This window comes from Meles meles, chromosome 17 (assembly GCF_922984935.1).
Source record: "Meles meles chromosome 17, mMelMel3.1 paternal haplotype, whole genome shotgun sequence".
Taxonomy (NCBI): Eukaryota; Metazoa; Chordata; class Mammalia; order Carnivora; family Mustelidae; genus Meles; species Meles meles.
In genome coordinates this window covers 69,039,261-69,053,579 of record NC_060082.1, presented here as the reverse complement: position 1 = coordinate 69,053,579, position 14,319 = coordinate 69,039,261, and the positions used below count along the sequence as shown (strand labels likewise).

The 14,319-nt window shown below is 48.8% G+C and overlaps 1 protein-coding gene across 1 annotated transcript in view; it reads left to right on the top strand.

Moving 5' to 3' along the window:
• The window catches only part of MPZL1 (myelin protein zero like 1), a 50,282-nt gene that overhangs the window by 22,173 nt on the left and 13,790 nt on the right, over nt 1–14,319 (top strand). Inside the window, exons 2-3 of the mRNA XM_045983422.1 lie at nt 10,329–10,495; nt 13,413–13,626. Coding sequence (XP_045839378.1) covers nt 10,329–10,495; nt 13,413–13,626 — 381 coding nt within the window. The remainder of the gene's footprint in view (nt 1–10,328; nt 10,496–13,412; nt 13,627–14,319) is intronic.

Here is a 14,319-nt window from a genome sequence, read left to right as displayed (position 1 = left end):
GTCATATGATTAGTTAATGACTGGCCTGATTCAGGACCTTTTGAATGCCTCCCATTTGAGAAACAGAAAGACCTTTGTTGGTGCAAAAAAGGTTAAAGACAGAGATGTGGCCCGCTGGACGTGGCTTGTGAGGGGAGGGAGTGGCTCTGAGAGGAGTTCAGTAATCCTGTGTGTTAGTGAAAGTACACAGACCTTCTTTTATTATTATTTTCTCCAAGATAAAGTTTTGTTTTTCTTTTTTAATTCCGGTATGCTTAACACCCAGCGTTGGTTAGTTTCAGGGTTACAGCACCGTGACTCAGCGGTTCCGCACTCAGCGCTCACCTGTTTCCTCTGCCCCCACCCTCCTGCCCTCTGGAGACCATCAGTCTGTCCTCTGTAATCAACAGTCTGTTGCTTGGTTTGTCTCTGTTTTCCCCCTTGGTGGTTTGTTTTGGTTCTTAAATTCCACATGTAAGTGAAGTCATAGTCTTTCTCTCACTGGCTTATTTTACTTAGCATAATACTCTCTAGATCTAGTCATGTTTTATAAATGGCAAGATTTCATTCTTTTTATGGCCAAGTAATACTCCATTGTGTTATACGTACCACAGCTTCTTTATCCATTCATCTACTGACGGACACCGAGGTGGCTTCCATAATGTGGCTATTGTAAGTAATGCTCCAGTACACACAGGGGAGCATGTAACCCTTTGAATTTTTTTGAGGTAAATACCCAGTAATGGAGTTACTGGAATATATGATAGTTCGGTGTTAAGCTTTTTTGAGGAGCCTCCATACTGTTTCCCAGAGGGTCGCACCAGTTTGCATTCCCACCAGCAGTGCACGAGGGTTCCCCTTTCTCCACATCCTCTCCAACACTTGTTTCTTTCTTTTTTTTTTTTTTTTTTTAATTTTAACCATTCTGACAAGTGTGGGGTGATGATATCTCATTGTAGTTTTGATTTACGTTTCCCTGATGATGAGTGACACAAAGATGTGGGGCATCTTTGTCCCGTGTCTGTTGGCCATCTGGAGATCTTTGAAGAGATGTCTGTTCGTATCTTCTGTCCGTTTTTGTTTGTTTGTTTGTTTGTTTGTTTGTTTGTTTTTTAATTTGACAGAGATCACAAGTAGGCAGAGAAACAGGCAGAGAGAGAGAGAGGGAAGCAGGCTCCCCGCTGAGCAGAGAGCCCGATGCGGGGCTCGATCCCAGGACCCTGGGATCATGACCTGAGCCGAAGGCAGAGGCTTTAACCCACTGAGCCACCCAGGCGCCCCTCTTCTGTCCATTTTTAATTGGATTGTTTGTGGCGTTTCTTTGTGGTGTTCTTGTTACAGTTCTTTATATATTTTGGACACTAACTCTTTATCAGACATGTCATTTGCAAATGACACTCAGTAGATTGTCTTTAGTTTTGTTGCTTGTTTCCTTTGCTGTGCAAAAGGTTTTTATTTTGATGTAGTTTCAATAGTTTATTGTTAGTTTTGTTCCCATTGCCTTAGGAGACATATCTAGAAAGATGTTGTTACAGCTGGTGTCAGAGAAATTACTGCCTCTGCTCTTTCTAGGACTTTTCAGGGTTTCAGGTCTTACATTTAGGTCCTTAACCCATTTTTAGTCTGTTTTTGTGTGTGTGTGAGAAAGTGTCTCATTTCATTCTTCTGTGCACAGCTGACCCCGTTTTCCCAACTATTTGTTGAAGAGACTGAATTTTTCCCATCGCATATTCTTCCTCTCCTGCTGTGCATTGATTGGCCATGTGATTGTGGGGTTTCGTTCCGAGCTCTCTGCTCTGTTCCACTGATCTGTGTGTTCTGTGTCGCACCCCGCTGGTTTGATCACTACGGCTCTGTCATGTAACTTAAAGTCCGGAATTGTGATACCTTCAGTTTTGTTTTTCTCTTTCAAGGTTGCTTTGTCTATTTGGGGTCTTAAAGTAGTACATACCCCTTTCTTATTGAACATTTCAAAAGATGAGTCTCCTTTGGGATTCCCTCGTCTAGATTGGAAGCAGACTCTTGAACCCTATGTAAGCTTCCTCCAGGATCGCCTCTGGCCCCGAGCAACCCTGCGAACACTGAGCCTCACCCTCAGGGCATTCCTTGTGCAGTGAGTATGCTTTCTGTGGCCGATTTAGTTGGTATGTTTTATTTTTCTCTCTCTCTGTCCTTCCTTCCTTTTTCAAACATTTGTTGAACACCTTAACACGGGCGTTGGTGAGGGGACAAGAACATGATGATGAACCAGGTGGACGCAGTCCCTTCTCTCCTGGCTACAGACAGCCGGTCGCTCCAGCAGATATGTGAAGGGCCGTCGCGGGGCCCGGCAAGGCTGGGCCAGATGCCAGGAGCACAGGGCGCGGAGTGTGGGTAAGTGCTGGCAGGAAGTCACTTTTAGGTTGAGGCCTGGACCATAACTGCAGACAGAGTGTAGAGGAGTGTGTTCCTGACACGTGAAACACCTTTTTTTTTTTTTTTTTTTTAAGATTTTATCATTTATGGGGCTCCTGGATGGCTCAGATGGTTGGGCATCTGCCTTTGGCTCAGGTCGTGATCTCAGGGTCCTGGGATGGAGCCCCACATCGGGCTCCCTGTTTAGTACGGAGTCTGCTTCTCTCTCTCCCTCTGCCCTGTTTTTACACTCTCTGTCTTTCAAATGAATAATAAAATCTTTTAAGAAAAGATTTTATTTATTTGCAAGAAAGAGAGGAAGAGAGAACACAAGCAGGGGGAGCAGCAGGCAGATGGAGACACAGGCTCCCCACTGAGCAGGGAGCCCGACATGGGACTTCATCCCAGGACTCTGGGATCGTGACCTGAGCTGAAGGCAGACACTCAACAGAGCCACCCAGGGGTCCCACATTGTGGAATTTAAAAAGGAAATCTCTTACTAGCTTGCTGATGTCTTCCTTTCTTTAAAAGGACAATTTTTTTTATGAAAAATTAAATACAGAAGAGTGTACGTGTGTGTTTTCAGTTTACAAAGCTAATGTTTTTGGTTTTGTGTGTGTGTGTTTTTTTAAGATTTTATTTATTTATTTGATGGAGAGAGACAGCAGGAGAGGGAACACAGGGAGGGGGAAGTGGAGAGCGCGACGCAAGGCCAGATCCCACCTGGGATGGGGACCTGAGCCAAAGGCGGACACTTGACAACTGAGCCACCCAGGAGACCCCGCGGAGCTGACGGAGCTGACGTTAAAACGCGCTTCCACGCCCTCACTACCTACCCCAGGAAATCGACCGTTACCAACAGCGGGCGCCTTTTTCATCCTGCCCCTCCACCCTCTTCCACTGGAGCCCCCATCTGAACTATGTTTCATGTTCTTTTGTTTGTCTCTTTCATATTTAAAAGAGGTCATATTTACGCTTGTGTTAGGAGATGTTATGATATCAGATTAACACTGTGTGCAAATAGCCAGAAGAGATAGGCCAGAAAGCTATTTAAATAAACTGCTTGATTGTACTCTTTTAGGCAGGAGAAGACACTGGTAACATCAAAGTGTTTCCAAAAAATTTCAAAACAAAAGCCTTATTTCAGTTTCAAGGAAAACAGCGGGGGTTGTTGGAAGGGCGAGGTTTTTTCAAACCGGGGCACTACGGGCCCGCAGTGATAACAAGGATCTGCTTCCATCGTTCAGTTTCAGGGCCCCGTCCAGGCTTTGAAAGTGTGTATTCACTCATACTAATGCTATTCCCTTGTATTTCAAATGATTTCGTGGTATGAGAGTTTGAATTTACTTGGCATAAGACCATTTGGCATGTTAATTAGGAGGCATTATTGACATTGTGTTACTTCAGTGATTCAAAATATTGAAACATCTTGTCAGGGTGGCTGGGTGGCTCAGTGGGTTAAGCGCCTGCCTTTGGCTCTGGTCATGATTCCTGGATCTCTGCTCTGTGGGGGGCCTGCATCTCCCTCTCCCTCTGCCTGCCACTCCCCTGCTTGCGCTCTCTCTTCACCCTCGCTGTCAGATAAATAGTTTTTTAAAAAGAGAAAGAGATCGTGTCAAAATACAGACTCCTGGCCAAACGATTCTTGAATTGGCTTTTTCTTTGTGATTGCAGTGGATGCTGTTTGGTTATTTTGTTTTTTTCCTCAGCTGTTGTGGTTCTCCCTCTGAAATAGAAGAATATCAGAATGGTGGGTCTCATAGTTGATCACTGTAGACATGACTCCTGGTGAGTGGATTCTGCAAACTTTGATTCGTCTTCAGATGATTTTCCAGGCTTTTCGTTTGAATTAATCTCCTAGGAGAAGAGTTGTCCTTGGTCCAATGTCTTGCCCTTTGAAGGCAAGTGTAGCTTAGCAGGATTCCTTCCCCCCAGGAAGAAAGTAAGCTCAGCGCCTGATACCATTTTGAAACTTACATGTAAGTTAATGTATAACTCAGAATCCAGAGTTGGCGGATAGAAAAACGTTTACACCACACTTGACCTTTTATTTTGTTTCGTTTCACTTCTGTGTTTTTATTCCTGATGCAGTTGGTTTTTCCAGGATTCAACAGGAGACTTTCCCCATCTGAATTTTTGAATGAAACCTTTAAAGTTCTCACGGCAATGTTTGCCACGAACCTAAATCTTCGGCCTAAACGAGCCTTATTTACTGTCTCGCGCAGGCTGGGACCCAGTCCGCAGTGGCAGGAGTGATGGGTTTACAGCAGTAGTTTCCCCACATGTCAGTGTGCTTTCCGTTTGCATTTCCAGCCATTCCAGCTGACTCTCTTTCACGACTGTGAAGACAGGCCCTCTGGGTTCCTCAGTGATTTTACTGTGTATTTCACAGCACTCTTGGGGACGGGCTGTGGGGAGGGTCTGCAGAGAGTGCACTGTGCCGGGTAGTTTCAGAAACCACTGACCTCGGGCCTTGCGGGAGCAGCGTGGGCTGCCCTGGGATGGTGAAACCTGCCCTTCACCCCCGCGGTGCCAGCCTTGGCCCACCGGGAGCAGCACCCTTCCTGCGTTCCTCCTGGTCGCGGGCGGGGCGGAGCCCGTGGCTAACCTCGACCCTGCGAGCGTGGGGACCTGCTGAAGGTCCTCCCCAGGAGCCCTGGGCAGAGCACCCGGCTCGGCCTCCCCACCGCTGCCGGCTCTGCCCTGGCCTCTCAGGACCCCGCAGCTTCCCGGGTTCCCTCCCATCTCTGTCCTTGGGGGCGCTCACAGGCCAAGGGGCCACAAAATGACCTGGGTGGCTGCTGCAGCTCGGCTGAGGGAGAAGCCAGGACAAACAGCCTGAGCAGTGGCCGGGAGTTCATGCTCGTGGGGCTTCGAGGGCTTGTGAGGGCTTTTGCCTGATGCTGGCTCACGCGGAGAACCGGGGAGTGTCTTGGGCAGAGCAGTGGTACGACCCGATCTGCGCCGCCTCCTGAGGACTGGCTGCAGCGAGCTGGGTGGAGGTGGAGCAGAGGCACCAGCTTGGGACGCTGCCCGGACGCCCGGGCTGGAAGGGAATCGTGGCTGGGGCCAGGATGGCGGCGCTGGGAGATGCAAGGACAGAGCACTTCGGAAAGATTTTTTTTTTAAATGTAATTTTATTTATTTGACAAAGAGTGAGAGAGGTAAGACAGGCAGGGGGAGTGGGAGAGGGAGAAGCAGGCTCCCCGTGGAGCAGGGAGCCCGATGTGGGGCTTGATCCCAGGATCTGGGATCATGACCTGAGATGAAGGGAGACGCCCAACGACGGAGCCACCCAGGAGCCCCTTGAGGGATGTTTCTAAGTAGACATAGCGTGTTTGGTGACAGCATGGAGGCCAGTGTGAGAAAGTGCAGCGCCAGGAAGCCTCAGCCACTGGAAGGCTGGCATCGCCGCTTACTGAGCGGAAGGGGCGGTGGAGCGGTGGGTTTGAGAGCGGGAGTCAGAAGTCGGTCCGCACATACTAAGTTTGAGATGCCAGTTAGAGCCAAGTGAGGCTGTTGATGGACATTGTGTGTGCGTGTGTGTGTGCGCGCGCGCGCGCAGCATTTAGGGGATAATTACAGCCTTAACACACGCTGAGGTCATCAAGAGAAGAGAGAAGGGGTCAGCAGGAGGGTCTGGAACTCTTCGACCATGGAGGTCAGGAGAACCAGAAAAGCAGCAGGCAGTGAGATACGAGAACCAATGAGTGGCGTTTCAGACGTCAAACTAGCAAGAACAGTTGTTCCAGGTGGGAAGCGATCAACTGTGTGCCATGTTGAGGACTGAGAACTGACTGTTGATTTAGCCGCATGGAATCATTGGATTCTTTGACAAGAAGAGCTTCGGTGGGGGACTGAGAATAAAAGCCTGGGTTGGTTTATTCAAGAGAATATGGGAGGAGAGACCTTGGGCACAGTAAATATGGACCGTTCTTTGAAGATCTTAAAATAGAAGAGAACGAAACAGCCATCATGGTGGGGAGACGGAGGGTCCAGGTTTTTCCCGTACAGCCGGGATGTAAATATAGATGTGGGTGCGCATGTGGCTGCTGGCAGTGACTCAGGAGAGAGAAACGTTCTAGAGAAGGAGGAAGAATTGCTGACTGACACCTTCGTTAGGCCAGAGATGAGGTCCTGCATAGAGGGGCGGCCCTGGAGAGGAGCGCAGAGGTTTCCTGTGCGGTAGCTGAGGCGGGGACGCGGGGATCTCCCTGCTGCTCGCTTCTGCTTTCTCCGTGAAATAGGAAGCGTGGAGGCTAGAGAGGAAGACGTGAAAGTGGCAGAGTGGATGGGCCAGGGAAAGGGAGGATTGCTGGGCCGTGTTAAGAGCCCCCTTTTAAGTGTGTGGTCGTGAATTTCAGGTGAAGCCAGCCTGTGGTATTGGGCACTTTTCTCCATCTGTGCTCAGCTGCCTCGGTGGAGATGCGGGGTGGGGGGGCGTAGAGGATTGGGGTGAATGCACGGAGGGGAGAGAGTCGGGGGATGGGTCCAGTCATGCCCGGGAACCATTCTGAGTAGGACCAGACAAAGTCGTGCGGAGCATGAGGGGCCGTAAAGAGAGGGGTGGGTCGGTGGATTTTTAGGTTCTGCTGCAGCTGAAGGATCGGCAATGTCAGGGTCTTGGGGGACGTGCCCTGGAAAGACAGGAGGTGGAGAGCAGAGAAGCATGGGATGGGGGAGGGTGTGCTCGTATTAATAATAGGGCCTGGGGCCCTGGTTCTCAGCTATGGGCAGTTTGGCCCCGAGAAGCTGTTTCAATGTATGGGGACATTTTTTGATCGCCACGGCTGGAAGGGGAGAGGACGCCACTGACATCTAGTAGAGGCCAGGGACAGTGCTAAACACCCTGTTCTGCGGGGGACAGCCCCTGAGCAGGGAGCAGGGCAGCCCCGTTTTCAGCAGGGCCGAAGCCCTGGCCTAGGGAAGGATGTGGGACTGAGCAGCTGGGATAGGCCCGAGGATAAGATCACAAGGAAAGAGAAGATCAACAAAGAGGCTGGGGCTTTGGGAGGTTCATTTTAAGACTAATGGGATCTCCGAGAGCTGGGGCAGGGGTAGTGCTGCTGAGAGAGAGAGTGATCCTGGGGGAGAGGGTGTTAACTAGTAGGTCTGTCTGGAGCCGTTTTATTTTATTTTATCGGAGCTGCTGATTGGCTAGAGTCAGAATTCCTGATCCTGGCTGTAAGAGCTTCCTGTCCTAATCAGCCAAAGAGTGACCTTTTTTTAAGTCACTTGTTCATTAACAAGTGGTATCATTAAGTCTGTCTCGGATTGTCTAAAAGCCACTTGGGGATTTGGTTTGTCTTTATGGTCAAAATTCAGTGACTGTAAACTCGGACCCTTGGCCCAGTTCAATCTCTAAATAACCTCTCAGGTGTCAGATTTTGCAAGCCAGCCCTGAGGCAGGGATCTGGCTGAAGAAAACCCTTGAGGAGACTTTTATTAATTGGCGTTGTAGATTGGCTTCCCTCGCAGCACTCACCACTGTGGAGAAAACCAGTCAAAATGACGCAGCGTAAGTAAGGGTCATAAACCAGTGCTGCTTCCTGGAACAACCTGGTCAGACGGCCTGGTCTGGTGCTTTGTCCTTCATTTTGAACTCAGATGCCTTGGCGTGCTTTTCTGCCAACCCACAATGGCAGGGAACGTCTTTTGTTTGCTTCTTGTTTGAAAGAAGGGCTTGTTTTGAGGTTTGGACCACAAATAATAATCCATTGTTCTCTATAACAATAATCCACCCTCCTTAGCAGAAAAAGTCTGCTCGATGCAGTGTGGCTATCAGTTTATTTAAGAGAACAGCCAAAAGTGCCCATTGTGTCCTGAGAATAAACATTTGGAAGATGGTTGGGAGGACTGGGGGAGGACTTGTTCTCCTCAGCCGAGAGTCGTGGTCAAGCCCTTGGGAAGAAAACGTTCTGCGTGCGGTCGTCGGTCCTGGCTGCTAGTGCCCTTCCCTGTTGTGCTCGTCTGTCAATTCGAAGAATTCGGACACTGTGGGTACGGGTTCTTCCCAAACTATGTCCTTAAAAATATCTTTATTTGGAAGATCATCTTTCCTACGTTAGCTTTAATTGGTTTCATTTTTAGGCGAAATTATTTTCTTTGTAACCTTCATTTGATCTATGAACATGTCTTTTTTGAGTGAGGATTATTTTATTTTGCAGCAATCCGAGCTATTTTATATTATAAGTGATGGACGTTTTAACGACTGTTTCTGGGCTTAGGCTGGCTGCATGAACTCAGTGCATGAAGTGAAAATGTGACCCAGGGTGCGCAGCTGGTTCTCGTGTGGCGCGGAAACGCAGCCGTAGATACGGTTTCACTAAGGAAAGCAGAATGTGTTGTGCATATTTTTTGCTTTAAATCCCTTAAAGGAAAAGGGTCAGTTAAACAATAAACTTGGCTTTTTTTTTTTTTTTTTTAAGATTTTATTTTTGCAGGAGAGGGAGAGAGCGTGTGTCCACAGTGGAGGAGGGGCTACAGGGAGGGGCAGAGGGAGAAGCAGACTCTTGGCTCGGGCGTCCAGGCCAGTGGAAGGTAGACGCTTCACTTTCTGAGCCACACAGGGGGCCCTGGCTTTTTTTTTTTTTAAGATTTATTTGTTTATTATAGTGCAGGGAAGGGGAGGGGCTGAGGGAGAGACAAAAACAATCTCAAGCAGAGTCCCCACCGATCATGGGGTCCAGTGGGAGCTTGATCCCAAGATTCCGAGACCCTGACCTGAGCTGAGCTCCAGTCCAGTGCGTGATGACTGAGCCACCCACGTATTCTTAGTATGGCTCTAAATGAAGCAAAACCGTACCCAGAATAGTTTGAATTACATTAAACATAGAAGATGAGAAAAGTTTAGTGTGATCACAGTTGAAATTTAACAGGTATATAGAACTGTCTAAAGAAGTAGAAAAAAATATGCCCTCAACAAGGGAAGCAACCAAGATGTCCTTCAGGAGGGGAATATCCATAAATAATACCCATTATTCAGCAATAAAAAGAAATGAACTCTCTTGCTCTAAAATGACATGGAAGAAACTTAAGTATTACTAAGTGATACCAGCTAATTTGAAAAGGCTACATTTGCTATATGATTCCAGCCACATCCTGGTCTGGCAAAGGCAAAGAAACAGTAGAAAAGAGTGGTTGCCAGGGCCTTGGGGCAGGGAGGAGAGGAGTGAACAGGCGGACTGACGCGGAGTTTAGGGCAGGAGAATGTTTCTGTGTTTGACTGTAATAGTGGATACATTGTCAAAACCCATGAAATGGATAGTACAGAGTGAGCCTTAATAGAAAGGGTGGGCTTTAGTTAACAATATTGACTCATCAGTTGTGCAGTGTACCCCACTAACAAAAGATGTTACTAATAGGGAAACTTGGTGGGGGGGAGGGAGTGAGGGAAGAGACGGGAACCCTCTGCTTCCTGCTCATCGTTTCTGTAACCCTAAGACTGCTCTGAGAATTGAAGTCTGGTTAATTTAATAACATATATATATTTATTTTATTTTATTTATTTGACGGAGATCACAAGTGGGCAGAGAGGCAGGCAGAGAGAGAGGAGGAAGCAGGCTCCCGGCTAAGCAGAGAGCCCGATGCGGGGCTCGATCCCAGGACCCTGAGATCATGACCTGAGCTGAAGGCAGAGGCTTCGCCCACTGAGCCACCCAGGCGCCCCAAGTCTGGTTAATTTAAAAGAAAACATAGACGTTAGGTATACCCAAATAGTGAAAATATCTTCTTGCTGAGAAACAGGAACAAAATCCTAGGCGGTCGGCAGTTTACCCTGCTTGCAGGCAGCAGCTGGCGGTGGAACGTTCTGCCAGACGCGCGTAGTACACCATGGCCGCAGATGCGCTGTAGACACCGAGTAACTCTCGTTGTCTTTGCCCTCTTCCCTCGTCGATCGGCATGGTGCTGTTTGCTAAGTCCCACTCAGGCTCTCTTTGGTCTTCTCTCTCCAGTGACCACTGGCGTGCCAGCCTTGGAGGTGTTTACACCAAAGGAAATCTTCGTGGCAAATGGAACCCAAGGGAAGCTGACTTGCAAGTTCAAGTCCACTAACACCACAGGCACGTTGACCTCGGTCTCCTGGAGCTTCCAGCCAGAGGGGACGGACACCACTGTGTCGGTAGGAATGCTCGCATCCTCCTGCAGGGCCTCCCTCCCCGCTTCTCCCCTGTTGTCCTGTCGTGAATGTCCGTTCCTCCCATGGCTGGTTCACTTCCCAAGGGACTGTGCTGACACTCAGATTCCAGGGCCCTGCTCCCCGGGAAGAAGCCAGGTCGGCAACCCGTAAGTGCAGATCTTTCCTTGGCTTTGCGCAGGTGGCCCTCCCCCCTCACCGGCCCCGTTCCTCTCCATCACATCCCCTTACGGGATTTCTCTTCCGTGGAGCAGCTTCCAGTCAACCCTGCTGACCAGCCCTAGTTGATCCTCCCCATTTCAACTTTCATTGGCCCCATTTTTATTTGTATTTCTTTGAACTGTTCCTGTTTTATACACACGCACACATACACACACACTCCTTTCTGATTTAAGTATTAGGGTTTTTTATTTAGCGTCCATCTGCTTCCACGGCAGTCGTGGGCCTTCCTGTGCAGCGGGTCCTCACAGTCGTGTGCTCTCACTCTTGAATAATTAGGGGTAGGAGCGGTACGGGGGGCACTTTAGACTAAGGTCAGTGGCTGAACAGAGATGAGTGCCAGAGAGCTGACAGGAAGGTTCGTCCGTCAGCAGCCGAGTGCGAGCCAAGCAGTGTGGTGATTCCACGTGGACGGACCATCTGGTTCTTTTTTTAATGTACTTTTAAAAAATTTTATTTATTTATTTGAGAGAGAGCATGTGAGAGAGCACAAGCAGGGGGAGGGTCAGAAGCAGAGGGAGAAGCAGACTCTCCGCTGAGCAGGGAGCCCGATATGGGGCTCGATCCCAGGACACTGAGATCATGACCTGAGCCGAAGGCAGAGGCTTAACCCACTGAGCCACCCAGGCGCCCCAAGGGAAACATTTGCTAATAATGTTTACTGTGTCTAGGCATTAGGGATTGCTTCAAGCTCTCTCTCAGTCTTATTCATTATCCCCTTCCTACGGAGTGTCTTTGAGACAGGCTTTCCTAATTTCTGTCCCCCTTCTATGAAATTTTAAGACCGCGGATACACTGTTAAATCTGGGTTTTATGTGTAAAAAGAGTAAGATTTTTTTCTTATTGTTCTCTGTCCTCAGAGCCAGTATTTGCCCCCCACGGTGAGAGGTGCCACCCTGTTGAGAAGGCATGGTTTAGAAGCTCTAAACGTCATCTGTGGAAGTGTAGAGTGTCTTTTTTTTTTTTTTTTTTTTTTTTAATGGAGAGTCTTTGTGCAAAAAATGTCCCCTTGATGCATTTCCTGAAAGAACAGAGTGACCGCCTGTCCGTTATCTCTAGATCATGAGCTCTGGTCTCCTTTGGGAACTGGCGGTGTGTATAGAGATGATTGGAGCCCCTGGAATAAAACTTTAGCCTGAGTGGCTTCACTTTCATATGCGATGTTGGGAAAGCTACATATTCACTGTTGAATTAAGTCTCCAAAACAAGACCTGTTGCTCCAGGTTGGAATATATCGCACCTGACTTCCAAATCCTTAAGTGGACCTATGTCTTCCGGGATTTCCATAAAAAAGGAAAACACCCTGGATGTTATGCCAGAGAAGGAAGGCAGGCTGAGGTCAAGTCCAGGAGTGCAGATGTTAGAGAACTTACTCATGGGGCACAGCTCGGGGTGTCTCTGCGTGGGTCTGCATAGGAGTGAATGAGAGCAGGAGTCGTGCGGACGTCCTGGGGAAGCGGTCTGGTCTTCACGGGAACATGGCCTCGGTGCAGAAGATGCTTCCTACAGATGCAAAATTTAGCACACATGAGTTTACTCACATGAGTCCAAACCTGTGAGGGTTTCCCACCTGAAGTCTTTGGTAAGCGTGGGTGTGAGGGGCATCGTTCACGGGAAATAAAACCTCACCAGGAAGATACCCAGTGGTGATAACTTTCTCTCAACAAGTTGGCTCCCTTCATGCTCGAGACAGTCTTGTCAAGTGGCTTCAGGCAAGTCTACGAGACTTACTGTGACGAACATGCTGTGTTTTCCGTTAGCTTGTTTAGCTGATCAGTTTATACTTTCACACCAACCTGATCACAGGTAATGCCTGAATGCTTAGCTGCTGATACAAGATCTTTTAACTCAAAAGCATCAGAATATGTTTAATAAGATGAGCTGGTTGCTTTGGTTTTTATAGGTTTCCCCTGGCCCTCTCCCATCCCACCAGGGAGTAAGGAGAAAGAGCTGCGTGGATCAAAGCCCAGGATCAGGCGAGATCCCCCGGCCCCTAGACCATACCTAGCTTCCAAGGTGCTGGGCTTGACAAGGTTTCTTTGAGAAATGAGTTCCTTTGCTCAACAGCAGGTGTGAGGAGAGTTAGCTGAAGGCTGGATCTTCGAAGAGAAGTGAGGACGTTGGGGTGTCTGGGCTTCCTCTCACGCACCCGTAACATTTCCCTGGGAAACCAGTATGTAAGAGGGAGAAGCCCGTCAGATTAACTAACTGATCTGTGATATTTAGGCTTTGCCTGCTTCAGGGATTTCCAGAACTAAGTGGTAAACTTTGTGAATTCAGACCGAAACCTTTGGATTCACAGTCTCTGTCATGGTGTGGTCACTGGCTCTGAAGGGTCAGACGGTCCTGACTTTGACTTTGGGTCCATCCCCTGTTGTCACTGTGACCTTGAGCAGATGGCTTCTCTGAGTCTTCTTTTCCTTATGTATGAAGAATGGGCAGTAATCTCTCTGTCAGTGGCATTGTGAGATGATTTGAGATGAATCACGAGTTTTTGGCTTCAGCTGAAACAGGGCCGAGCCACATGCTTTCTAAATGCTGGTCCGGCTTCTGTGCTGTAGCTTACTGGTCGTATGGAGTCGTCTGCCCTCCTCTGTGAAGAGCACCTTCCACAGCACACCCGTTATGGAGCGTGGAGGGCCTGCCTGTGAGGAGAGCTCATGTGTCTTTTTTCTGGTTGCAGTTTTTCCACTACTCCCAAGGACAAGTGTATCCTGGGAATTACCCACCATTTAAGGACAGGACCAGCTGGGCTGGAGACCTGGACAAGAAAGATGCGTCCATCAGCATAGAAAATATGCAGTTTATCCACAACGGCACCTACATTTGTGACGTCAAAAACCCTCCTGACATTGTTGCCCAGCCGGGACACATTAGGCTCTACGTCGTAGAGAAAGGTATTTCCCTGAGTGTTTTGGCGGTGGTAAGACAGTCCCCTTTGTCTCAGGTTCAGTTGGAGAGCAGGAGTGACATTTCCGAGTCGTTTGTCTGCAGTTAGGCGCCCTGCCCCCATGTACCCGTGGCTGCGAGGTCAGGGAGCCCCTGCTTCTCCGACTGCTTGAGCCAGGTTCCCCATCTGTATCCGTGGAGCCCACTGACCCAAATTCAGGAGTGTCCTCCTTCAGTGTTAATTGGGAGTAAGACCGAACTCACAGCGGGTGGCGGGGTGGGCAGTGGGAAAGAAGGTGAATGCGGCTTCCATGTTCTTTGAGGCAGCATTTTCACATTTGCAAAAGCAGGACAGTGTTTTCCTTCCCTTTCTTGGAAAATAAGCAGGAAATGCAGGTTCTGGTGTCTCCTTTTGAGACAAAGTCTGCTTTGTTGGAGAGCAAATCGAGGTAAATTCACAGCCCTGGAATTTCTCTGGCTTTAGAGCATCGAGAGGGAGGGTCGTGTGGCCGACGTGCCGCACTCCGTAGCGCATCCTTCACCCGTGAGTGTGTGCACGTCGTCAGTCAGACGCCAGGAGCTTGTAATGCGGACACTAAAGAGGACGTGGAAGCTGCTAAATTAGCACTCGCTGATTGATGTTTTTTTCAAAGATTTTATCCATCCGTCTGACAGACAGAGATCACAAGCAGGTAGAGAGG